Source organism: Oryzias latipes, chromosome 22 (assembly GCF_053564925.1).
Source record: "Oryzias latipes strain Hd-rR chromosome 22, Olatipes_Hd-rR_3.1".
NCBI classification, from domain to species: domain Eukaryota; kingdom Metazoa; phylum Chordata; class Actinopteri; order Beloniformes; family Adrianichthyidae; genus Oryzias; species Oryzias latipes.
Window position 1 is genome coordinate 25,226,645 of NC_136258.1, and position 27,983 is coordinate 25,254,627.

General features: G+C 39.8%; 1 protein-coding gene across 2 annotated transcripts; it reads left to right on the plus strand.

Annotated features, from left to right (window-relative positions):
* Positions 1-15: 15 nt before the first annotated feature.
* Positions 16-27,973, plus strand: slc7a14a (solute carrier family 7 member 14a). Of its 2 annotated transcripts, none has more exons than XM_023951554.2 (10): positions 16-187; positions 15,886-16,379; positions 16,617-16,853; positions 19,009-19,226; positions 19,968-20,114; positions 22,158-22,366; positions 22,451-22,598; positions 24,928-25,423; positions 25,496-25,732; positions 25,861-27,973. In XM_023951554.2, the coding sequence occupies exons 2-10, from the start codon at positions 16,073-16,075 to the stop codon at positions 26,154-26,156; spliced, it is 2,295 nt and encodes a 764-aa protein (XP_023807322.1). In that variant the 5' UTR covers positions 16-187; positions 15,886-16,072; the 3' UTR covers positions 26,157-27,973. The 2 variants fall into 2 exon arrangements, with proteins under 2 accessions (XP_023807322.1, XP_078796985.1); XM_078940859.1 differs by lacking the exon at positions 16-187 and adding an exon at positions 466-547.
* Positions 27,974-27,983: the final 10 nt, after the last annotated feature.

The following is a 27,983-nucleotide window of genomic DNA, read 5'->3' on the forward strand; positions in this document are numbered from 1 at the left end:
CGGTCACATGTCGTGCAGCGGGCTCCTGAATGATTTAAAGCGTTTTACATCATCAGCCTCACCCTCCCTCCCTCCCCCCTCCTTATCCTCCTCCCTCCTGCACCGAGCAGCCCGGAGATGCTGCTGCTGATGTTGCTGACCGACTGCAACATCCGACATGGGCATCTTCTGATCCCGCGGCGCCACAGTGAGTGTTTTCCCACCACTTTTTCTTTATTTAAACTTGCGTTCCGCGCTTCACCTTCCTCCCCACCATCATCGTCCTATCCGGTCCCCTTCCCCTGCCTGTATCGTCCTCCTTTGTTCTGCTCCCTTTTTTTACGCGCGATGGCGCACACCGCGGCGGGAAGGGGATGTTTGGCGGAATGGGGGGGGGGGGGGGGGGGGGGGGTCTTACCCTGCCCGCTCTTGCATCCTACCCTTGCGGTGTGTTACTTTGAGAAGGGGGGGGGGGGGGGGGGTTGGGGCGGGTGTCGCTTCTCCCAGCGGACCAGAGCTGCAGGAGGAGGAGGAGAAGAGGGTGGCGGGACTGACTCAACTTAAACAGGTTAGGAGAGATATTTGGCGCTGGCGTTTTTTTTTTTGCAGGTGAAATATATATTTGTTATTATTTTTAATTAGATGAAGAGTAAAATCTCGGAAACAAAGAGGATTGTAGCTCTCTTATTTCTGATCCTCCAAAGAGCGCAGGCGCTCAGCGCGCTGCTGGGTCTGAGTGCGTGTTGGTGTGAGGACAGCAGCACTCAGACACTGAAAGCCCGAAGCTCTGAAACTGGGCTAATCCCTAATGACATAGCCAGATCTCTGGCTTTCTGCTTTTTTTCCCATTTGCTACAAGCCTTTTTTTCCCCCTTTACTTCTGCTCTTCTCATCTCTTCAGTTTTGATGATGTCCTGCTGCTGAAAACAAGCATCAGAAAACAGCTTCTGTGGAGGCTGGACGGGCCTGTCACTTCTCAACAGGTGTCTACACTAAATATGTCTTTTAAGACTAGACTTAAGTCGATTTACTCATCCTTTGCTTTTTTCTGTTTGCATAGATCTTCTACCAGTAAATCGTTTTTTATATGACTTTAGAAGATTTTGCATTTTCAAAGATTAAAATAAGCAGCTTCTTGTTATTTTTGCACACTTTTTTTATTCAATAAGGATAAAGAGAAACGCCACGATGGTGGAGCTGATGGCGTAAAACAACATCATTAAAAGGCAGACGGTTATATAACGAACCAGTTTGGCAACTGCAGAGTGTCTCTCTGAATATTCCTCACAGAAACACAGCCTGGAAAGAGAGAACAGAGAGACACGTGCAAACAAATGAATGCAGAAGCTTTAAGGCGTGGACACTGTCTGCTCGTGCCTTGCTCTGTTCAGCATCATTTCAACTTAAAAAAAAAACAAGCTGCACTCCTCCACAGAAAGGTGTTTTTTTGTAGTATTTTATAATTTTTTTTAAACTATATTTTGCATTAACTGATACTTCAGTTGTTTTAACCCTTGTGCTATCTTAGATGACCCCACCCTTACATTGACGTGTTCTCCCTACCATGACAAAGGTGGATAGATTTCATGTAATCCATGGACACCAGTGAAGATCACAAATCATTGAAGAAAAAAGGTTCAGAGCACTGTCTAGTGGGTCTAGATGACCCAACTCCCAATGTTAAAGTGCCTAGGATAGCACAAGGGTTAAAGATGCAAAAGCCCTACAGACTACACCAAACCAAAACTATGGTGGCCCTAAAGCACAAATCACATCTACAAATCACTCGACTCAAAACCATTTTAAAAATCACGACGACAATTAAAATTGTGAAACAAATAATAATAATTAAAAAAAAACAGCAAAATTACATTTTAGAAATCAAAACACAATTCCAGAAAGTAAAACAAACACTAAAAAGTGAATCAGAATAAACTGGAAAACAAAAGTAATTTCCAGAAATCAACATGAAATGTTTAAACATAAAACACTGGTAAAGGACTTTGCTGATTGGAGGATAACATTTGACTTTTGAAATTTTTGAATGTGTCTTCGATGGCCGCTTGCTTACAAATGTTTTATGGATAGTACAGAACATTTCCAGTTTTGCTTCATGCCAAATAACTTTCAATGCCCCACAGTACCGTCTTTTTCTTATTGTGCTTCATTTTGTTTCTTTGTGTTTCTTTTTTTACAGAAACCGGAAAAAGTTGTTAGTCCTGAAAATTTCCGTTTTTGGAAATAATGTTATAGTTATAGTTTTTTCTTTTGTTTTTTTTGTTTGGATTTTTCAATTGTTGTTGTGATCTTTAAAAGTAGTTTTTGCATTGATTGATTTGTACTTCAGGACCGCCGTAGAAAAAGTGTTAAAGGTGACTAACTGTTTTAACTGACATTAGCTGTGTTTCCAGTGCACACATTTGACAATTTTATTGAGATGCTGTAAATGTAGAAAAATCCCCCCCACAATTTCGCAATAACACTGTTAAATAATAATTATGGGATTAAACACGAACCAACTCGCTTGTTAACCCTTGTGCTATCCTAGGCACTTTAACATTGGGAGTTGGGTCATCTAGTCCAGTGTTTTTCAACCTTTTTTGAGCCACGGCACACTTTAACCTTGACAAAAATCCCGCGGCACACCAGCATCCCAAAAAAAATAAAAAAGCAGAAATTCATGGTCTGTATTGATCGACAGACCCCCCCCCCCGCCACAATCTCACGTGGATTTTTGTGATAATTGTGGTAGAAAAAGCAGGAAGTTGCTGCTGTTTTTTCTAAGAGATGAAATAAAAGTTAAATTAGAAAATTTAGAAACTGTTTGTTTGTTGTGGTTTCAAGACGTTTCACAAGGTCGACTCATTAGGCGCTGTCCCTTTAAGCCAATGCATCATGGGAGATGTAGTGTGAAAACGGCCGAAAAAGGGCAGAAGGACTCGCGTCTCTGAGCTTCATTGTTTTGTTCACTTGTTCCACGGTCTGACACCGGATTCTGTGGAAAGCTACACCGCTAAAGACGAGCTTTAGCTGGTATTTTTGTTAGAACTGAGCGACTTTTCAGCAGAATTAAGAACAAGGAAGTGAAGACTTTAAGCACTTCTGATTGGTCAGACTGATGACATGTGATTAAGCCTTCAAAAGTGATTGGCGGAGACAGTTAAAGGGGCGGGATTTTTCCGCAAACTGCTATAGCTGGAGGGTAATCGCGATACCGTCATTCTTATCAAAATGTCTTTAATAGAATTAAATAAACACAAAGAAAAAGTAATTTTAAGATCTTTTATATTCCTAATTACTCAGTGTTTTCTCAATGCCTGTTTGGATGAACAAAGAGCTGATCTCCTGGAGATGGAAAATGTTGTTAGAGCAGTTAATGAGGGCAATTTCCCACGGCACACTTGACCATCTCCCACGGTACACTAGTGTGCCGCGGCACACTGGTTGAAAAACACTGATCTAGACCCATTAGACAGTGCTCTGAACCTTTTTTCTTCAATGATTTGTGATCTTCACTGGTGTCCATGGATTACATGAAATCTTTCCACCTTTATTCACCTTTGTCATGGTAGGAATAACACGTCAATGTAAGGGTGGGGTCATCTAAGATAGCACAAGGGTTAAGTCATCCATACATACAGTTGTGAACGATACTTTGATTTACAGCAGATACATTCACATTTCTGTCACAGCACTAGCGCTCAGCATCATCTATCAAAGGAGATGTCAGCGTCTTATTCAGGCCATGGAGCGGTGCATAAGACACACAACTTTTACTGAGCTGCTGGACCTCTTGTGACGCCCACTGTGCAGTGCAGCTAGGCCCCCACTTCCTACCAAGAAGCGCATTGCCATTTGGTTTTTGGTCATGTGACTCATTTAATTACAACTTTTTTTTTCCCATTGGAGTTTTGTGAAAGATGTCAATTTCAATATGGGTCAAAAATCCCCTCGCCTGAGCCAAAAAAAAATTGTTTCGATAAATGTGAGTTTTTTTTAAATTGTCATGTTTCCATTAGGCAAATTTATTATCGCAAATCCAATCTGTGCAATTTGATGGTCAATGGAAACGCAACTGCTTAGAAATGTCATTTCAATCCATCAGTGTCTTATAAAACAATATGGTAACGCTTGTTGTGCCCAGGCAAATCAAATTCACTTTCTTCAAACAAATTAACTGGATTTTTATTTTTATTTTGCACCACTGGGGTGACATCCAAAGCATCTTTGTCTGAAAACTGGAGCTGAAAAAAGAGCTACATCAAATAGCAGACAGAAAAGTTATGAGACAAAAAAGCTGGATATCTATTTTTAGCTCTGTTTTCATGTATTCTAAATCTTTCTAAAACATCGGAGACAGATTTCTTGTCTTTCTTCTGATTAACTGATTCTTTTATTGTCTCTGTCATAATTTTTAGAGATGTCTTGTTGAGAGAAAAAAGGCTCTAAACCTGAAAGCTTTTGCTCATTAAAACACAATAATTTTTTCAGTCTGACAGTGAATCAGTTATTTGATTTAGTAAAGGAAAGTTAAGAACCAACTAAAGAACAGTGACATTGAACAACAAATTTTTGTTGTTTATTTTTTCTGCTGACTCATGCCCCTTTGTTAAGGCAATTACCACTTTCAAGGTGGAGAGATAGACATGGCACCATCAACCATGATGAAAAGAGGAGATGCTTCATACATCATTTCCTTTAAGCCACAACCTGAACTTTGCATGGAAATCTGGAGCTGAAGCTCCTACGCCCAGATTTGATCATTAAAAGTTCTCCTCCTGCAGCACCTTGACACGGATCACAGCACTTCCCACAGAAAAGTGACAGCAAAGCCACCTACCCTGCCCGTTAAAATGTGACACAAAGGGCTGCGGACAGGAGCATTTCAGTAACGAGCTGAAGTACAGGAGCATAGCAAAAGCCCAGAGCTCACAGAAAACATTTTAAAAGCAAAGATAATAGATTTAGTTTAAATTTCACATGAAAAAGCAGAGAAACCTGGTGAATAAATTATGAAATACACGTTTGTTCACTATTGATTTTTTTATTTTAGGTTTCAAACTCTATGATTGAGTGAATATCATTTTTCCCCAAGCACAGATCAATGCTTTTGAATTAGTTACATCCTCTCTAGGCTGTTACCATCAAATGAGTCATGCAGTACAATCATGCAGCAGAAGCACACACACACACACACACACACAGGCGCTCGTATTTATGAATGTCTAATGGCCCCCTATGCCATTTCTTTATCAGATGACTCTGAGCGCTGATGTCAGAGAACCAGTCTGTGCAGAAAGGCTAATGTAATCAAAAACACACACTTGGTTTTTTGTTTCACAGAGAACAGAGTGGACACGGACACACCTTTTGTTTGGGGTTTCGCGTTGAACAAAAGAACGACAGAGAGCTTTGATTGAAAAGCACCAGACTGTGGGGAAAGTGGGTGTGAGGGGGACCACAATGTTGTCTGATCTGTGTCATTGATTCTTAATTGCAGTTGCTTCAATGAGGATTTATGGAAATTTGAAAGAAATAACATTTTTACTAAAATTTGTTGAACATGTCAAAATAAACAGTCTGTGGCACAGGTGGTGAGGTTATGTTCTAAAAAATACTGTGCATTTGTGAGCATCATTTATGATAATTCCAGCAGTTATTTAGCATAACAGTTCAGGATTAGAAATAAATGTTTTATGTGGAGAATAATTGTTTCTGTTTTAAAAATTGATTATTTTTTTCTGGTCATTATAGGCTGATTGTAGTTCCTTGTGGACTGGAAAGTACCAATGTTCACTTCCTTTTTAAAAAAATGTACACAGGCAGTAATTATAGAAAATACATTTCTGAATTATTATTATTTTTTGTTGCATTATATTGACTCTAGTGCCAACTAAGTGTGGATGTTAGCTTTATTGACGCAAAACACTCTTTCTCCTTTTTAACTTTTGGCAAATTTAGATAGAAAAATCCTGGTTTATCCCCTAAATTTGCTTTGGTTTGCACTTATTTTTTAGCTAAATCAATCCTGCAGTTGCAACAGTTGCTGATGTAGTGGCAGTATTATCTAAAAATAACTTTGAACTGTACGAATACGAAGAATGAACAGTCATACAGCAAAAAGAGTCTTCTCTTAACTCCACATTTACTTAAAGCCTTCATCACAACAGCCCTTACAGATGGATAAGGGCTGTCTGTGGGTGAGAAATAGGCAAGTAGGTGAGGTGCATGTATGTTGTATGGATTTTTCCTTTTTTCAACTCCCCCCAAATCCTGTGCACTACTTAATGGCTGTTCACAAGATAAGTGCACACTCTTTACATGTAGCCGTACTGCTAGAATTTAGGAAATTAGATAACCAGGGTGTAGTTTGTGTGGACATCCTACAGGGGTCCTACTGGCACCAACGTATCACGTGCACACCCCATGAGTGTGGCATTTGCGTGCAGTCAGTAAGGAGCCAGCGTGCACACCTTACTGACAGCTAGAGTGTGGCACCGTAAGGGCACCGCATGACAGCATCACCCAAACGTCATAAGTGCATGTTACCTACATTATCCTTATAAATATTCACAATACTTTTACACAATAAATGGTACTTTCCATTTTCATGACGCCCCTTAAGGTGGTTGCATTAGCGTCGAGGCAACTGCAAGACACATCTTAAGATGCGGCCGCTCCTGTCTATGACCCCCTACAGGCCTGGACAACACAAAAGCCTGCAGCACCCATATGGGTCAACGCCTCGTATGATGTGACTAAGACTTCAAGAGAATTTCCCTTTTTCCAAACTCTTTAACAATTTCTTATTGTGGCTTTTTTCTGCTCCAAACCAGAATTTAAATGTGCTTTCAGACCTGCCAGCTTTAGAAGACATAGAGGAAACACACTAAACATCCTTATAAGTGTTCCCTTACATTGTAACCCACCACTGCTCATAATGAGAAATAATTCTCAAATTATCTAAAAATAACAAACCCTGTGGGAAAACTGTCTAACCTAACATGTCACACATTTATAGTGACTTAAGAGCAGAAACGGAAAGTGGAGGGGAGGAAAATTGCTCGAAACAGCACAGACTGACTGACAGTTGAGAGAGTAGCTCAAGTACGGAGAGCAGGAAATAAGTCATTTGCTTTTAAAGTGCTTACTATGACAAACAATTCCCTGCATCGTCAAAGAACAAGTGGGAGTGCAAAAATGAGTAATTGAAATGAGAAGGGAGGTGAGGAGTTTTCTGACAGACTCATATTTAATGGGAATCATATCTTGAAGGGATCTAATTGATGCTACGCACAAATATAAAAAAAAACAACTGTCTGCAAATGCCAATATTTTATCAAATTAACTTGATTTTAAAACAGTTCAGTGCAGAAGAGGCACAAATTGAATTAGTCCGTCACGCGTAAACCTGTGCTTGAGACTAAATGTCTCCTATTTGAGGTTTACCGTACTCTTGAGCATTAAATGTGGTTTGTCTCTGTGTGAGTCTAATGGCCCTGCTGTTCTCTTAGCGCTTTAGACAAATAGACATAGATGTCATTGACATGGCTGGGTAGGCCCAGGGCTGCTTGGAAAAACAGTTTTTTTCATTTGTTTGTTTCACAGTCTGCAGCTAGATCTTGTTTGATTTGAGCTTCAGGCCTCTGTTGTGCTGCATTACAGCAGGAGCGATGAAAACGCCACAGAAGAACAAGTGATCACGAAAGCAAATCGTACTAAATTGATTCCACAGATATAAACCATATCAGTGAAATGGACTCAACTACTTCTTTATTCTTCATGGAGCAATACAACTTAAAAACTCTGCATGTGTTAGCATATTTGCAAAAATCTATGTCACATACTGGACACACTACTCCCAATAAGTTAGGGATATTGTTACTCATAGGACTGCTTTTCCTACTTGGTCTGAATTTTAAGGAAAATACTTTAAAAAAATCTCTTTGATATTACTAATAATGCATGAGAAAACATTATTTCTTTAGTTTATTACCCCCAAAATTAGGACAATAATAAAGATTGCACCAAATGACAAAAATTGACCATCTCCATATCTGCTATTTTCACCATTTGCTGGAATGACAGCTTGACAGCGATGTCTCCTGCTCCTCTTTAACCTCATGATTTTGCTCTGATGCAAAGCGTTCCCCAAGTGCTACATACACATCTGCCAGGTCACATAGGGGGTGGGGTGCGATGATGCAGTCTCTGCTTCAGCAGGTCCCAGATGTGCTGTATAGCGTTTGGGCCAGGGGTCATTGTTGGCCAAACCATATGAGGCACTCTCACTTCCTGAAGTCAATCTGTGACAATTCTAGCACCATGTGGTGGAGCATTATCATCAATGAACAGAAAGTTGTGGGTGTGCTGGTGGAGTTGAAGGATGATAATGGTTCTATGATGTCTCTGAGGTAAGCCTGTGCAGCGACTAGGATATCTACAATAACCAAACTGGTTTTGCACTGACTGGTGACCGGCCCGATCTGATGCACCTCCTCCACCAAAACCAACCCTGGGGACCATGTTGGGCTTGGCGTATTGCTCCCATCGCCTTCTCTGGCAATGCTGACGACCATCATTTCTGTTCAAGTGAACATGACAGTAGACCATTGCTGCACTGTCCAGGTCACATGGTCTTGTGCCCACTGCAAATGTTCATGGCGGTGTCATGGTGTCAGTGCAGTCGCCTGCAACAGTCGTCTGGCATTCAAGTTAAAGCGGTGAAGTCGGTTGTGAATGGTTTGTCTGGAAACCCTAATAACCCTCACATTTGGTAAATGAGCCTGCAGCTGTGTGGCATTTGATAAACCATGTCTGAATGCAGAGGTCCTTAAGTACTGATCATGGTTGTGGTCTGTCACTGGCGGGGCTCCCCTCCTGTGTCTGTCCCAAACTCTGGCAATAGTTCTGTGTCTTGATTTAAGTCTGCTGATGACACTTTGAGAGTTACTGAAAGAATCAACTTTTTATGCCCACAGCCTTTTGAAATTGATGCCTCATAGAAAAGGCTGTTCTTTTTTATTTTTTGGGGTTTTGGCCCCAATAAGGAAGGAATTCTGCACATAGTAAGACCATTATGTGGGAAAAACAAAATGAGGTGTGTCTATCACCCCAATAACCTCTTTATCTCTTTACCTCTTTATCCCGACAAATCTGTGAAGTGAAGCAAACACTGTGTATCCACTGACTTTTTCACAACATCTTACTTTTTGTGAGTAGTGAGGATTTTAGATAGGCAACCAGCTAGAAATAGTTCTAAGAAATGATGCAGCAGAGTGACATTAGCTCTGAATTACATGTTGCATTCAGGCTTTGTCTCCTAGGAGTTTGATCTAATGGAACTTAAAAATATATTTCAAAGTAGTTTAAAAGGAACACAGAGACCCTTCAAAATCTGTCTTTTTTGCACCAGACCTGGCTTAATTAGGCTGTTTCAGCCAAAATGCAATAAATGCAATTTCTGTAGGAGCAACAATTTCAAAGAGGATATCAGCATTCATTTTATTATTAAAAAAAAGAAATAAATAATTCTCTGGTCTGTCAGAAGCTCAAGCTTACATGGACGGTTTAAGTTAGTAAAAAAGGGACTACTAACAATGAAATTAATATTTCTGTACCTTGACATGCTGCATTGGCATCAATCCCAAACTAAACCAGCCCATTTGCCCACAGCTTTTTTTTACCTTAAGCAACACAGGCTGAATAAAAAAGTTTGTAAAATACATTATTAAAAATGCCTGCATTAAGGTTTTGCTGAGGCAAATGAATGCATAACGATGAATGATGGTAGAACACTGAAGAGATTTAAGTGCAGACTGAAATGGGCTCCAAGCACTCTGCAGAAACTCCCTCATAAATTCTAACTATGAGAAGAATTAACATCTAATAGTCCACAAACAAATTAATAATGCCTATTAATAAACCATTGTATTATTCTTATGCTGCTGTCTGATCTGAACAGCTCAATTCAATTCAATTCAATTCAATTTTATTTGTATAGCCCAAAATCACAACAACAGTCGTCTCGATGGGCTTCGAAGTAAAACATGAAATCAAAAGGATCACGAATACAAAGAGTTCAATAGAAAAATACTAAAATGAACTAACAAACTGACTAAGCTATACTGGCATCCCTGCCCTTAGACCCCCCTTCGCGGTAAGGAAAAACTCCCAAAAAAAACGGATTCCGGAAAAAACGAAGAAACCTCAGGGGTGCCCACAGCTCAGCAGTTTAGTTTTAACTAAGCGTGTTCAAAATAAGACAAAGAACACAGTTGATGCACAAGAACACAAGATAACAGGATTAAAAATAAATCAGGATACACATTTTGCTGTGACTCAGATTTTCACCAAATAGTCTGCTCCTTCTTTTCTGCAGGTAAGGAAAATACGGCCAAGCTGCATTCCAAATCTAAACTCAAACTCAAACTTTATTTATTTATATAGCGCCTTTCATTTTGGTTAAAAACACAAAGCGCTTAACATAAAAACAGATAAAACAGTCATAAAAAGTGAAAGTTATTAAAAACAGAAAACAAAGGACAATCACACAAAGAAGGTACCCCTCCCTCACCACCCCCCGCCCCCACCCCCACCCCCACCCACCCAGTTACCCCACTAGAACCGTGAACAGAAAAAGAACTGCAGTTGAAGAAGGTCTGGCTTGGTACTGCTGCGAGGAAACGATATCATGGGGATCCATTCATTCCAAGGCCCAGCCGGACCACAGGGGCCATTACCGCAGCGCCCGCCCAACACAGGGCAGCCCAGGGCCCCATCCATGGCTATTAGACCACAGAGTGGGACCCCAGCCCGCCCAACCAGAACGGGCACCACAGCAACGGCATGCCCTACAGGTCAAGCTGGTGGTGCCTAAGAACGATGGATCCCCCAGAGGAAACACTGGAGTAAAAAAAATCAGAATAAAAAATAAAAATGATCATAAAATAACAACAATAAAAATAGAAAAAGATAAAAAATAAAATAAGATATAAGAATGTTAGTAATTAAAAAATAAAAAAAATAAAAACGTCAGTGATTAAAACATAACCTAAGAATCATTGGTAAAATAACAATAAAAAGAATTGCATATTAGAAACAAAGATAATAATAGTCCTTACAAGAAAATAAATAATTAAATATGTAAATAAATACCTCAATTAATAAATAGATGAATAATAAAAGACATAAGGAATGATCAAAGTTATATAAAAGCCAGACTAAAAAGGTGGGTCTTGAGCCTCTTCTTAAAAAAAGAAGAGGCTCAAGCCTTTTAAACTAAGCAGGTTGCCAGGTTGAAGGATCAGGAAAGCTTTTATCTTTATTAAGTCATTACAGTTCTCTCTGTACCATCAAGTCAATCCACTTATTCATGCAGCCCTCTTGATACAAGCAGATGTAGTGACAGAAATAGCCTTAGTCACAGCTGATTGGACAGAAGGATGGAAGTTCTGGAGAAAACCGGTGGTGATGGCTGTCATGACAAGGATTCAAATATTGATCTGATCTGCCTGTGGACGTAATTGTGTTCAGAAAAAAAGGGTTTTGAGGGAAGAAAATCTAATTTAAAATCATAAAACAAGATTTTAGTGAATGTTAGAAGAGGCACACCAATCTAAATTACTTTAACATCCTTTTCTACTGTTATTTGATATAAGTTTGTACTTTGGGGGATTTGTGGAGGCTTCACTGTCAACAATATGGACTACAGCTAAAACTAAAGTATATACCATTTACTGTATATGAGAACTGGACCTCTCCTCTCTCAAGTTCCTAACAGTGAGTAGCCACTGGCTCCACGAAGCCATATTTCTTTAGACTTCTTTTGAAAAACAAAGCTATCACTCAGTCATTATATTCGTTGGGATATTTATCCTACTACCTTGTTTTTTGCATGTTCTTTCCCCCCCCTTTTTTTCCGTGATATTTTATCTGTACGACGAGTTGTTCAAGTCATAAACTGGCCAATCAGATGCCTCGATAGAAGTGTGTGGTCTCATGTCAAACAGTCAAAATGTTTGATTGACAGATTCTCTGGAGCCTGTTTTCCAGTGCTAGGGGGTGTGGAATTCCAAAAAGCTCTCTTCTAAATGGTGAGAGTGGTTGTCATAGAAACGTTGACTACAATGCCATCGGAACAATTACTGCTTACTGACAACGCCAATGTGGTGATGGAAGTAACCCACTCATTGGGTGACGTCACACTCACTCAGTCCAGTTCTCATTTTCAGTCAATGGTATTTACAATTAATAAGTATTGATGCTTAAATCATATCTCCTGGTCCTGAAAAAAATGCCAGTATCTTGAGTATCTTGGTGCAAGAAACTCTTAGAAATTTCTAGCTAACGGTCAAGTCTCCAATTATTACCTCTTACCATTTTGTTCTTGCTAATTATTACTGAGGTACTTTAAAACAACAAATGGGGGCACAGTTGTAGGTTTGCTGTCACACGAACAGTAAAATTAGGAATGAAATCCTTTCTGTTGCTTCTGACAGGGAGGATTTGTTTTAAAGTTCAAGTCTCAAATCAGATTCTCTGTTCTCAGCCTATGAAACTTGGGTGAGTGCCCATTTATACGACAGTGGTGCTCCAGTTTGCCCTAAGCGTACTCACTCTACACTGGCAGTCCACGTGAGTGGGGTGGATGATGGGGGGTCACAGGAAAAGGTTAGATTTCCTTTAGCAGCACTAAACCCCGCCCTTAACACTTTCCCTTTGCTCTGCAGCCTGAACTTTACTTTATCCTTCACACTTTACTCTTAAATATGTTGATGTTGTCTTTGGGCTTCTGCTAAAGCTTTGGAGTAATTTTATGATCAAAGTGGAGGATTTTAACTTCCTCGCCAGTCTTTCTTTACCAAACTTCCTGTGAAGTCTTGAGGTTATGAACATCTACAAACTTTGTGCTGACAGTCACTGGTCATTTGTTGTTTTCTGAGGCTGCAATGGCCTTGTTTGTTGTTTTTAAGGTGCACCTAAAGATGAGTGTAGATTTACCTTCTGAAAGTACTGTTTGGATTGACTCCAATCGAAGTGTTCCGTGTCATGCGTTTTTGTGATTATGCAGGAAAGACGAAAAATCTACTGAAGCAATAATAACCTGGCACTAACCTTGCAACCTGAACAAAACCTTGCAAGTGACCATACAGGGCTAACAGCAAGCTGGTACCAAAAAAGAAATTCATGAGTCAGAGAAATCTTTTTTAACTGACGACATTTGATTCTCCCATTCTGATTCATTTACAGTCAATTACTGACGGTAATTGTTCTGTATTTATACCAAACCACTGGGTTTCCACCTTTCTGTTCAGGAAAGATAAAAACAAGACCAGCTCTTTGACCGCAGTTTTTCTGGTGCATGACTGTTCAAACAAATCCTAAGTAACTGTTGATCAAGTGTGGCAGGTGGCTATTATGAGCCAGTTTGAAAATGGGAAAATAAAAGGGTCAGAAAATTGATCTGCAGTTTTGTTTGTGTGAGGCACTCTCTGCGATACACTTTCTGAGATCCCATTTCTTTTGGTTAGTAGAAATTGTTGAATGTTATTAGATTCATGCACAAGCATCAGAGTCTCTCATTAAGGGGAATTTAAGCCACGTCTCGCCAGTTCTCTCTCTGTCGTCACAATATGACTTGTATTGTATCCACATCAGGCTTCAATCAAATGCTGATTAAAAATCGTTGTATTTATTTTTAGTGCTATATAGGTAAAAGTAGACCTTTAAATCATTCAAAAGGGGGAAAGCTAATTGCTAACACCGGAGCTTTAGCTCTTTTGACTATCAGAACTCTTCAAGTCTGTCGCAATCCAGGGGATTCTAAAGTGGAGAAAAGCAGCCTTGCGTCAATATGCAGCACTTTACAGTTGTAAAGTGCTTATGCAAACTGTGTAAATCAGTTGATACTGTCCCAGAGAAAAGCTGGATTGTTATGCTACACTTTACTATTGTAAAATGTTGCGTAACGTAAAGTGATGCATATTGGTGCAAAGCTAATATAAAAAGCCGCTTTTCTCCGTGTCAGAATCAGCTGATTCACGTTGCTCGTGTGAACGGTTGAAGAGTTAAGGGGTTTCAAAGAGTGTGTGTAATTTAGGCATCCCCGGTGATATCTCTTGTCAGTTAGAAAGGTTTGACTGGATTCAGCATTTTCAAAATAACTTTTGACTTAATTCAAAGACTTCTGAATTGATGAAAACTCATTTGTGACCAACATTTTTAACATCTTCTTCAGCGTCATCGATTTATCCAGTGACTTCTTTGACCAGATTGTTTTCATGTTCACACCTGTTACTCGAATCAAAGTTGGACTTGTCCTTCCTACTTCGAGTCATTTCAAGAAATCCCAAACATTCTTTGTTCTCAGCTTGTCAATGAAATCATAAATTGAGCTGGCTGCCGATGAGTCCCACTGAGTGCAGCCGCAACTTGAGCCCTGGTCTAGTCGTGTTAAACAGTTGGACAATAGCAGCCTTAAAGCTGAGAGGCAGAGTGGGAGAGCACAGTCTGCGCGCGTGTGTTTGTCGAATGTTTGCTTTCAGAACAGATGAATGGTGAGTGCTACTTCAGTGTTAAGAGGGAGTGACGGCGCAGGGTGGAGAGTGCTACAGCTGAGGACTGTTCCAGCTGTTATTTATTAGCTCTGATAAGCCTCCATTATCAGGCTCACCAATAACACCGTAGCAACAGGACTGAAGACAAAGCAATGAAGCATGTTTGACTGTCACAAGCTTTGTGAAGAAACTTCTTGATTCACCTCTGGTGATAGCGTTTACTAGCAGCAATACATTTAGCTGAAACTGTGTGACATCCAAGGGAAATCCTGGAATGTATTTATGAGGCTTATCAGTTTTGAAGTGAGGAAGCTTTGATTTTGCTATTAAAATTTGATTTGAATTGTTATGTCAAAAAAAAAAAAAACATCTTACTGTTAACTCATACATAAATTGTTGCAAAGTATTAGTGTTATTCATAAATATTAATTGCAAATCACCAAAAATGTTTAAAGAAATGACATGTGACTGATACTATTTATTTGGCCTGCCTAAAACTAAGTAAGAAATTAAATAGTCAAAATGGGGTTTAAAGAAAAGACAACTAATCTATCCAAGTTTTTTTATGGTATTGGTGAGAATATACTGTAATACAGGAAAACAATGAAATGTATGATTAAGAAAGGTGTAGATAATACATTAATTATCTTAGTGCAAGGCTTTTAAAAGTCTCTCTTTGTTGTTGGGGAATGTTCCCACATCTTATTTACGTCTTCGTTTACCTATTCTCTTTAAAAAAAAGCAGCAAAAACAAATGTTTATTAAAAAATATAACTTAAAATAAATCCCATTTTCTTTTATGTATTTATATTTAATGGCAGACTTTAATGGCAGTATTCCCTTTGATATAAAGCAGCAAAATGCACCCGTTCAATAAAAATATGTGTGCAGGTCTCTAGTAACAGCTTAATAATCTGCAAATTAGACCAATTTTGGAAATAAGATGTATTTTTTTTTAATGTGCAATATTAAAATTGCTCTTAATTTTCTGTGGCGACCCCTGACAGGATAAGCTGAAAGGTTAACAACAGCCCTTAAGAATATGAATTGTTTAGTACATTTAAGTAACACTGACTCATTGCTGTCTCTCTTTCCTTGTCAGCCAAAGCTAAATGATTGAGCATTTATGGCTGTTAGTAATGAACCCCACAACAATGACAACAGAACTGTGGGGAGTGAGCGTCTAATTACAAGCACCCCGTCAGGCTCCGCTGCACTGATTAGCAAACAGCATCTCAGCATTTAAGCTCCTCTGGATTGACTTGTGTTTTTCAAATGAAGCGCAGTGCATGATGGTATAAGGAAATATGCTGAAATGCTAAATAAATGAACTTTTTTTGTCTTTTAGGGAACTTCCTTTGTTATCATGTTGGGAATAACTAACATGGAATTCATCTGAACTGGAATCACAGGCTGCAGAAGTAACGCTACTCCCAAATTTTTAATTCAGGAGTTTTAGACGAACGACTTCTCAGCAAACGAGTCCAGTACCTGAAACATCCGAGAATCACTGACTGGCACCGCTCAACTTCAGGATGAGTGGTCTGGTGGGGAAGCTGGACCCTCGAAGGATACAATGGGGCTCAACATGGAATACTTTTACGTCCCGTGTTCTGAGGACCAAACCTGTGGAATCCATGTTGGATTCATCCACATCGGGTACCAGCTCCCATGGCACCAGACTGGCCCGGGTGTTGTCCACTGTGGACCTGGTATCTCTCGGCGTGGGCAGTTGTGTTGGGACAGGGATGTATGTGGTCTCAGGGCTTGTTGCTAAGGAGATGGCTGGCCCAGGGGTCATTGTGTCCTTCATTATCGCCGCTGTGGCCTCCATACTGTCAGGTAAGACTGGACCGGTGCTTTAATACTCTCATTGTGGAGTTATTAAACAGAAAATAATAAAAGGTGAATTCCTGTCATCATAAAACTGGCATGATTTATATCAGGGGTATGTTTGAAGTTACTAGGGTAGGACAACATTTTAGAGCTTGACAAAATTCTCTTATTAATATCTTAACTTGAGTTTGTCCAATAACTTCTATGGATCTGTCTGCTCTGCTGTCCATCCCCACCTCAAAGGAGTCTGTTATGCAGAGTTTGGTGTTCGCGTGCCTAAGACCACGGGTTCAGCCTACACGTACAGCTACGTGACGGTGGGCGAGTGCGTGGCCTTTTTTATCGGCTGGAACTTAATCCTGGAGTACCTCATCGGCACAGCGGCAGGAGCTTCGGCCCTCAGCAGCATGGCAGACTCTCTGGCCAATCACAGCATCAGCAACTTCATGATTTCACATATTGGAGTGCTCAATGGCTTGGGTAAGAACCACTGGTTATTTTGTTATTCAAATTCTAATGGATAAGAATTAAAGGCCCACTCCAATCGTCTTTTGATCTTTTGGAAAAGTGTTGCTAGTTGTTTTTTTGATCATTATTATGCCGTTTTTAGCCAAAAAAAAAAAAAACTATCGTTTTATAGGACATAGTTGGACGATTGGTGTGGAGTAAGCGCGCCACCATCTCCCATCATCCATCTGTATCCCCCACTCACCCACTAGCTTACAGCCAATCATAACTTCAATCTAAAATACGCGGTGTAACAAGAATCGCGGGCAACATCGCAACTATTCAGTGCCTTTGCTAGTATCTTATCATCTGTGGAACAGAATATTTTAACTAATTTAGCAACGACACAACTCATTGGCTTTACTTACCCACTGTCTCCTAGCTAACGATGCTGACTATTCAAGTTCAGCTTAAAGTTTGGAACACATATTTGTTACTTAAAACGTGACAACTCTGTTGGGAAGTATAATGTCATATCATATTGACAGTTTCACAGATAGAAAATATTTAAACATTTTCTATTTGTTTGACAAGAAAGTGAAAACAGTTTCCGCAAACCAAAACATTTCAAGTTTTCATGTTGTTAATGTTGGTGTGACAGAACACTAAGGGACACTGACTGAACAAAGACAAAAAAAAGGTTTAATTGTGTTCAATTTAGCGTAAATGACTGTCAACCTGTGATGTGAATAGTGTTGCCTTAATGGTTCACCTTTTAAGGTCTTACTGTTTTACAAAATTATTTTTTTCTGTGCACAGCACATTGTGTTTTCCATCCTCATTGGCTGTGGATCTCTATACCGTCTACTGTACAGCACAGAATTGACCTAATTGACATAAATCTTAAAATGCTGGGATGTCTTTGTTTTTTATTCTAAAATATTAGACTTTTTTCTGTAAAACAAGTGGAACTTTAGTAGTTCAAACAAGAGAGAAAATCTTAAAAATGTTAATGTCTGTCTAATAAATGTGTATGAAGTGTGTTTTGAGGGTTTTTTAGAGCCATAAGACATCAATAATAAAAATTAATTTCATCCCTTTGTGGATTTTGTCATATTGCAGGTTATTTTTAACTCCTGGTATAAATGATGGACCGCCAGGATAAATATAAGGTTGCTGCTGATACCACCATATTTATATCAAAATGGTTTTACTTATGCGGAATTAGAGCATTGTATTATCATTTATGCTGCTTGTACATCAGTATCTATTAAGATTTTCAAAGAAAAGACAACATTTTTAAAGATCAAATCCATTTTTTATCTTTGGTTTATCATAAGTAGAGTTGTCATAAGTAGAGTAGAATGACAGTGGTAAAAATCTGCTGACCTGACCTAAAAAACAAGATTAGATTAAATGTTTTCCTTTCTTTTTGTGTGTTTTTTTTAACATGTTGCTCAGCAAAGGTATTACTTACTTCACTGAAAAGAAGCCTTTTACTGTTCAGTGGGTAAGTATAGCTGGACTTTGGGATGGAATCACTCCTTAACTCTTAAACCCTAACCAAAATATTGATGCTGGGTCATGGGGACTGTCTGGGAAATGATCCAAACCCTGTTTGATGTTTTTGCAGCAAGCATTTAGATGCCATTTTGCTGCTTATGTTGGAAGTCACAACATAATGAGTTTTGAAATGATTCCTGGTACACATTTCCAGGTTAGAGTCATGGGAAGGATATTTGTTGGAACAGTGTCATGTATTACCTGGAATGCGTATCAGCACATTTTCAACTGAGATACAATGCATTGTCAGACTCTTCCTGTTGGCCATTAATGAAAACCAGTGGGATCAGCTCTGTTGTCTGAGCCAATATAAACCTAATGACCAATCACATAAAAGCATTCCCACCATGCAGTTTGGTAAAAGGTATCTATGGCTCGCTGCTCCATATCCTCACAAAAAGTGTCCTATTAATGTTGTTTTTTTAAATAAAAGTTGGTTCCCTGCTTTTTAAAGGCGAATGCGTTGACTTGACGACAAACGGCAAAAGCCTCCCTCGTTCGCGACAATTAGCACAAAAAAGTAACTATCAGTTTGATAGAATTATTTTGGTGTTTTTGGCTTCAGCTGTGACCAAATGACAGGTTTACATTGTTTAACTCTGGCATGTGTGTTCTTCCTCTGCAGGTAAAGGAGAGCAGTCATATCCAGACCTGCTGGCACTGCTTATAGCTCTTTTGGTGACGATTATAGTGGCTTTGGGAGTTAAGAACTCTGTTGGCTTCAACAACGTGCTGAACGTCATCAACCTCATAGTCTGGGTGTTCATGATGATTGCAGGGCTGTTTTTTGTCAATGGAGAGAACTGGGATGAGGGGAGATTCCTGCCCTTTGGCTGGTCTGGGGTATGAACACATGCAATCCACCCCCACTTAAACACGCAGTCCTATATATACTATACTATACTGGACACTTATTTCTATTTCATGGACACAGTTTTTATTCCATTAAATCTTCAGACCTACTTTAGTGAAGTGAAAATTTTTCTGTTGGATAAAAACAACATTCAGCTGATAACCACATGCAGGGCAATCGTTGCATTAATCCTAGACATTGCTAGAATGGACATAAAACAGTAAAAAACAAAGAATAATAAATCAAATGGTTTTAAAGTGAAAACAAGGACAGTCAGAAAATACTCATTATGTGGTAAACATCCCACTGCTGCTACCATGTGGTTCTTTTGATAGGTTCAGTTATTTTAAAGATTGACTTCTGTGATCCACCCCTAGTTCTTTAAATGTATTATTGGACTTTAATTTTTAAGGGCTCTGCCTCTTACAACAATAATCTAGGTAAACAAAAAAAACTATTCTGCTTCTTTATAACAGTAGAAATTTAATTGATGATATTAAAAAAAAGCTGTTAGCCTCACCTGTTTTATTGTTTATGTCTCTTCGCTACTACTAGGAGGTGCTTTAATTGGGAAATTTCTTTATTAATGTGACATTTTATAGGGATATTGATTATCAGACTGGATTGAAATAATATATTTTGCCTTTTAAGTTAATATGCAAGACAGCAGAATAAATCCTGTTGATTTTATTGTCCAGGCCATCACTTCTGTTGTTTTTTTTGTGTTGCAGGTGATGCAGGGTGCAGCTACCTGCTTCTATGCCTTCATTGGGTTTGACATCATTGCAACAACCGGAGAAGAGGCCAAAAGTCCCAACACCTCAATCCCATATGCCATTACTGCCTCACTCATCACTTGTCTCACTGCTTATGTCTCGGTGAGTAGCGCCTCTCACCACAAATATTTCATTTACCTAAACACGATTGCTTTTTTTTTTTTAAGAAATGTATGTTAATAGCAATGAGCTATTACTTACTGCAGGTCTTTTCAGGGCACACATCATCAACACAGTTTACCTAGCATATATTTTCACTAATTTAAATAGATAAAAATTATAAAAGTTGCAAAAAAATCCACTGTAGCACTTTGTGGTTAAATCTCACCTGTGAATCTTGTGTATTCAGCTTGCACAACCTCCATGCTGCGTAATGTATGCTGTATGCTTGTTACTGGAGGTGCTTTGTAAAAGCATCCAATCAGAGATGAGGAATTTTCTTACATTGCCTGAGGCAACGATTGCATCAACTTCAACTTCTCCTTTCATCACAGTAGCATCCATTCCTCCAAATCAACTTTCAAACCTTTTCTAAATCTCTACCTTGATTTCTCTCACGTAGGCACCTTGGAGTAACTTTCCTGCTCCTGCAGGAATTCTCTCCCTGCTGCTGTTCGATCTCCAGAATCCCTTTAATCAATGAGAACTGTTCACATCCCTTTTTTCAGGTGACATTGATGCAGCAATAATGAATCCTCCAAGATGATCAAACTAACCCAGATACTCCTTTGAGCAATCTCACTGACAGATTTTCAGGGACACTTTTGTTCCTTCCAACGTCTTCAGTAAATATGGTTGACTGAAGAAGAAAGCCTGTGAACACTGACTGAAGGAAGAGAGGTTAGGTTAAAGCTGAATCTTAAAGTGAATATGTTCTGAAATTAATATGTGACTATCGTAATGATGCCCTTTCATATCTGACATTTTCAATTACATTTTTCAAGCATGAAGTTTGACATCTTGGTAATTAGCATTTGATAGTTACTGTCATGTCTTTGCACAGGTAATTACTATGATTAGGAATTGCCAGTTAAAATCTCTGTAGATCTCATTTTTTACTTGTCCAGGTCAAAAATACAAACCTTCAATTTTAATGTCTTTAAAAATTTCCTAAATACTCTTAGCTGTTAACTGGTAAAAGTCTCTGGGTTACCAAGTTGTTGACGTTTTGTTTCCACCTTCCTCTCTTTCTCCATCCTGTTTTGATAAACCAGTCTCTGTTGTGAGGAGGGATTTGTGAAAGATGGCCCTGCATGACTTAGCGTGACACAAACGGATAAAAAGTAGAAAAATTGACACAGTGTTGGTGCAAAATTTTGGGGATTTGTCTTTTGTTTCATTAAGATGAATCAGTCATTCATTCTGACTTCTCTTATGCTGCATTCACACTGAGGATGTGACAAATGGAGTTCACACTGGACTATTGCTATCAGATACGAGCACATGTCCGCCATCTTGGAAGAGGCTTGGTGTGAAATGTTGAAGCAGTGCAAATCTTGCCCCAGGTTTTTTCTCTCACAGCTCTATTCTGATATATGACTGACTGGGTTCAGTGTGTTTTGTACGTAGAGCCCGAAAAATGGTCACAGAAACCTGCACAGTGAACATGAGTGTCTTGAACGTGATAGCCTAAAAGCTGCATATACATAGACTTTTCATCGAAAGTGATCGCTTAAATGCACGTTGCTGAGGGCAGTGTGAATGTAGATTTACACTTATGAGCTTTAGGGTTTGTTTTAGTCCAATTTGGCTTCTTGTACACTTGGTCACAACTGCCCTTAGAGTGGATGCAACTGACATTATCCTTAAATACTTCATGACATTTACCACATGCATGACAATTGTACATTTCATGACGTCCCTTGAGGTGGCTGCACAAGCCTCAAGGGATTTGCTGGACATAACTATACTCAATTTAGGATAAAGCTGCTATTCTCTATGACCCTCCGTGGGCCCTGAACAACCCAAAGACCGGCAGCACCCGTACAGGCCAACCCCTGTATGGCTGCATATGACTAAGCCTTTATCTCTTCTTGTGATGTCTGTGATGCAAAAAAAGTGAATGCTTTGTTTAGCAAGTGTGTAAAAATGTTTTGAAGGCAAATAGATACTTTTTTAACTAGTAACCCTTTATCTTCCACGCAGGTTTCTGTGATACTGACTCTGATGGTCCCATACAATGAGATTGATGCTGATGCCCCATTGATGGAGATGTTTGCAACACATGGCTGTATGTTCGCTAAGTATATTGTGGCGGTGGGATCTATAGCTGGACTGACTGTTTCTCTCCTGGGGTCCCTGTTTCCCATGCCCAGGGTCATCTACGCCATGGCAGGAGATGGCCTGCTATTTAAGTTAGTGTCATTGTGTCTTCAACGTGAAGTTAATGTCTCAAACTGCATAAATTTGAGTCTCTGTACTTTTTTTCATGTTTGCAGATTCCTGGCAAATGTTTCCACGTACACAGAGACTCCTGCTGTAGCCTGTGTGGTTTCAGGATTTCTTGCTGCCCTGCTCAGTCTTTTGGTCAGCCTCAGAGACCTCATAGAGATGATGTCCATCGGAACACTGCTGGCCTATACTCTTGTAAGTGGTGGATAATGGAGGGTGGATATTCCCTATTGATGTTTACTGGATGTCCCTGTGTCTGCCTACTGTCAGTCATTCCAATAGCACCAGACAAAGTTTGCTGCTCTACATGACTTGCTCTGGATCCTAGAGAATAATTAGTTTTGGTTGCTGTGTGTTTTAGCTCATTCTTTTGAAACTGAGTGTGTGTGTGCCTGTCAATGACATCATCACCTATCTTGCTATGTCTCATTATTTTAACTTACTGACAGGCGACAATTTACCTGAGTTTATAAATCCTAGATCAGGGGATTCAAACATATGACCCGCTGGCCGTGTCCGGCTCGCCAGATGGTTCAATCCGGCCCAGTCATGAAGAGTAAAAATTATAAGGATGTTTAAAGAAACAAGCACATTTCTAGTCCATTCCTGTGGCGGGTTATGATTTTTTTTAAAGAAATAAACTAAATGCGCAATTCCGCCACTATGGGGTGCAAAGGAAAAGCAAAACAGGTGAAACAGCATATCTCTGCACGTGCCAAAAGCGAAACCAAACAGCTCTGTGTCTGAGTAAGATGTAATCTGGTTCCGTGCAAGCCTCACCACTGTTGACACCGTGACACCCTAACGACCAAAATATTGTCAAAAAAAAAAAAAAAAAGTTGAAGTGGTGTGCTGAGTTTTATTTGTTCATGGAGCTGAATGCAAAACCTGCATACTTAGTATGTCATCAACAGGTCGCAGTGCTCAAAGAATACATTCAGCACCACTATGAGACTCACCATAAAGAAAAGTTTCACCATTTGCAGTTTAGAAAAGAGAAGATTACCAACTATTAGCTGGACTGAAAAATAACCATCTGCATTTACTGCAGCCGTCAGTGACGCCAGTGATGGAGCAGTGACAAACACCTTAATGCAAACAAGTTGGAGCAAACATCATAACCATTTCAAGATGGTGAACTTATTGAAAAACACTGAAGGTCGTAGAAGTCTTGTGCCCCAAAAAGCAGTCGACCTTTGCCAACACGAGTCAATCAAGAATTACGATTACAGATCCAACATCTCTGAGGAGACTTGGGTGGCCAAATGAAGGAATCCAGTCATTTATTGATTTTCGGCCGCTGTTGATGATAGCACCAACATCACGGATGTTGCACAGCTGTGCATATTTATTAGAGGTGTTAAAGAGACCGTCACAGCGGAGTTATAGATTTGATGGCCACAACAACAGCTGATAGTCATAGTCAGCTCTCTAGTAACAGTGCTGGACGATGTTGGAGTGAACTGGTCATGTGATGTCCGTGTGGGTACTGATGGCGTCCCATCAAATGTCAGGAAGAAGGCAGGTGTAGGCAGAAACCAGAAAAAGATTCTTGGACATTTCATTGTGTTTTGCTCACTTGAATGACAGTAAATGTGTTTCTGCACAGGATCTGAATCCTGATATTGATGGATGGGTGAAGTTTCAGGAGAGAAAGGAGGTTAACTCCAAATTCTTATGTTCACAAATTATTGCAAGTTTAATTTAGTTTAAATTTTCATTGATTGCACATTTACATTTTAGGCAGGTGTTTCATTTTTTTTCTGTAGCCCCTCTTGAGTTTATTATCGGGATTGCTTCAGTGTCAGATGTAAAATATTGAGTCTGTATAAAATTGAATAAACCAATTTTTTTTTTAAGTGAAATGCATTTTATTTGAAATCCATTGGCCTCTGTGACTGAATGTGTAATAACAAGCGATTAGGCTACCATGTTGGTTGAGGCATTTACTGACTCTTGTCTCTACTGTTGACTGTATATGAGAACTGGACTGAATACCTCCTTCCCCTTTGCGTTCCAAACAGGAAGTACTTGCGGGCAAGCTAAAAGTATGTGGTCTCACGTCCAGCGTTTGAAATATTTAATTAACAGATTCACCCAAGCCTGCTTTCAAGTGGTAGGGGTGTTCACTCCAGATTGGTTAGAGTGGTTGCCATAGAATTGTTGACTCAAATCAACTCGGACCAATCTCTGCTTTCTGACGACATTTGGTTCCAACATGGTGACGTCTGTTTTGCCAGAAAAAGAATTAACTTCATTTCGTTAGAGCTGAAAGTAAGTCATTTTCTATGGGTGATGCCACACTCACGCGGTCCGGTACTCACATGCGGTCAATGGTTCCAACTTACGTTAAAGGCATCATGTCTTCATATTTTGTAAATATATATAAAATAATATTCGATTTGAAGTATTTCTAATCGCATTGTTTGCTGGAAAATGTTTGTGAAAATATCTATAAAACTTTCTATTTTTAAGCCAAAAACCATAGTGAAAACTGAAAAATTCTCTGTTGCTCCTTCTGCAGGTGAGCCTTTGCGTTCTACTTTTACGTTACCAACCTGAGAGCGACATTCACGGCTTTGTTAACTTTCTCTCTGAGGAGCAAAACAAGAAGAGAAAAGAGGGTGTGCTGGCTGAGTGTGAGAAGGATGCATGCTCACCCACCAGTGAAACAGACGAATATGGAGGCGTGCCAACTAACACCTGTGGAGCCAAGAACCTGCCCTCGTTGGGTGACAACGAAATGCTGATTGGCAAACCAGATAAAAACGCGTACACTGCCAGCCACCCCAACTACGGCACAGTGGACATAACCTCAGGCATTGAAGCGGAGGAGTCAGAAGAAGGGATGTCCCGACGGCTGAAGAAACTGATTGGACCACGTTACTACACTTTGAGGATTCGACTCGGGCTCCCTGGAAAAATGGACAGGCCAACTCCAGCAACAGGGAAAACCGTCACAGTGTGTGTGCTGCTGCTCTTCATCCTGAACTTTGCTTTCTGCTCCTTCATCATCTTTGGTGAGAACACAGCAACACACTTTTAACATACAAGTATGGTAGATTTCTATTCATCCATTCTCTCTTTTCCAGGGGCCAACAGTATTGGGGAGGGTCGTTGGTGGGCCTTATTACTATTAATCCTCCTCATCATCCTCATTGCACTTCTGGTTATCATCATCCTCCAGCAGCCAGAGAACCCAAAGCGATTGCCCTATATGGCTCCCTGTGTGCCATTTGTACCTGCTTCAGCCATGCTGGTCAACATCTACCTCATGCTTAAGCTGTCTGCAATCACCTGGATACGGTTTTCTGTCTGGTGCCTCGTGGGTAAGAAGCGACTCTGGTTGTTGACCAAACTCAGTAAATAAAGAATTAGGTTGACTTTTTCGATCATAAGTTGTGTCTTTCAGATTTATTCTTCAGGACTGCTAAAAGTCTTGTCTCCTTTTATTCAGGGGTGCTCATCTATTTTGGCTACGGCATGTGGAATAGCACACTGGAGATCACAGCCAGAGAAAACGAGGTGCACGCATCCACCTACCAGCGCTACGATCAAGGTGTGGACGAAGGTTTCTGCGGCTTTGATGACGACTTCTACCCGCCTACGTCTGACGCCTGGAGCGCACCAGGGGAGGGGTCAAAGACGTCTCCCCCTAAAGCAAAACCTGAAAGTGATGGCTTTGCATCAACAGATGGACCCAGAACCATTGCTAACAATGGCCTTGCAGAGGAAGATCCGATGGATTTCTGAAGGGACTGACTCTGAGAACCTGAATGTACTGCCTTGTCTGCTGCCTGGGGGGGTGGGAGGGGAACGACGTGTGACTGCACAAACAACTGCGTGCGTGTTTGCATGCCTGCATGTGTGTGTAAGTGTTTGTAAATCTGACCCTTGGGCTAGATGGTTTCTGGGCAGTTGAACACCTCGGCTTTAACCGTATTTACCAAAGCTTGCCACACAGTTCCAGTATAAGTGTGAACGTCAAGGACATGGGAGTCTTGATAACTTCCCTTACAGCTCGCTCAATGAAGTCAACAACAACAACATCCAACACAAAGAGAAGGCCAGGAAGAAAAGTGCAAACAAAACAAAAGATAAGATTAAATGTGCACCATGAATCATATGAATGTTCTCAGCCACTTGTGAACTGATTACAGACAGAAATAACACTGGAGGCATGAGTGTTACAAAGATGAGACAGTTGAATCAGCAACTCCTTTCCTGTTTCGAGCTTAGGTGGACAGAAAAGTTGGCTAACAGCACGGCATGCCCAGATGACTTCCTGGCCAGGTCTTTTTATGATCCTTTATTACGAAAAACACACCACACACACTGAAACTAAGTATGACACAAAAGCATTTCATACCTCTAACACAATTCTTTTATTTAAAAAAAATCTAGCCTGTTTTTGCTTTTCTTTTGTTAAAATCTAGCCCAAGGGACTGAAATGGATATGGAAATGGGTGTTGATGTTTTCTGTGACAAATAGTTTTTGGACTTTGCTTGCAATAGTGCCTTCATATTCTGTATGTGACTTTCTGGTTTTGTCTGTTTTTCTACTTTCATTCTTGCTTGTGTATATGTGTGTACAGTGTCTACTGCGGGTGCACAAAAACCTTTTTATTTGTGGGTGAAAAGTGGGAATTTTTATGGCTGTGAATTTGAGTTAATTTGCTTGTTTTGTTTACCTTGTTATGTCCCAGCATGAAGCTCAGTACTCAACCCACCTTCAGAAAAGCATCCCATGGTGCTCTGTACAACACACGCTCATTATTGGGATTTAAAAGATTAGAAAGTTAACAAAAAAACTGTATCAGAAAAAAGGTGAGATCCTTGCTGGCAACCTAATGGAGCTTTTCCTTTTAACCAAAAATTTAGTTTGAGCAAATTAAGGAAACCAGTCAACACTTTTTCCTGTCTGTAGTTAAAAAGAAAATGAATCTAAATGTAGCTCTACTGTGTTCCAATGTCCTCCCACCATCACATTTTCCTCTGTTTTCTGTTTTTGACTCCTGCATCAGGAATTTTCCAACTCACAACGAGGACTTCCATATTTCTGATGGGGCAGTTGCACAACAATCCCACCCGTTTCATATTCATTCCTTTCTTTTGTTTGACTTACATTTGTGAACTCTGGCTATCATCAAGCCACTCAACCACAGTTCTTCCTTCATATGTGCGCAAGAACATTATAGTGGTTCAAATCAATCAGTTTTAAGTGATGTTTGCATCGAAGGCCTTGTCTGGTCAAAATGCCTGTGGACCTCTGCTATTTTGAAAATAGAATTGTTTTGTTTGTAGTATTATTTTGGCCTTGCCAAAAATTAACGTGAGCTCATTTAAAGACCTTAAAATCAGGCCATTGCTGCCCTCACAGTCAGAATGAATTTATGATTTCATGTGGTGATAAGCATAATAATACTAATCCTAAATCAGCATATTATTGTGTAAATGCAAATCTTTATTTTTATTTTTTGGAAAATGTAACTAAAGAGGGGACACAATTATAACCTTTGTGAAGATTACTGAGCTCCTTGGTCAGGTGAGCTCTATACTTATCTGTGCTATTTTTGCGTA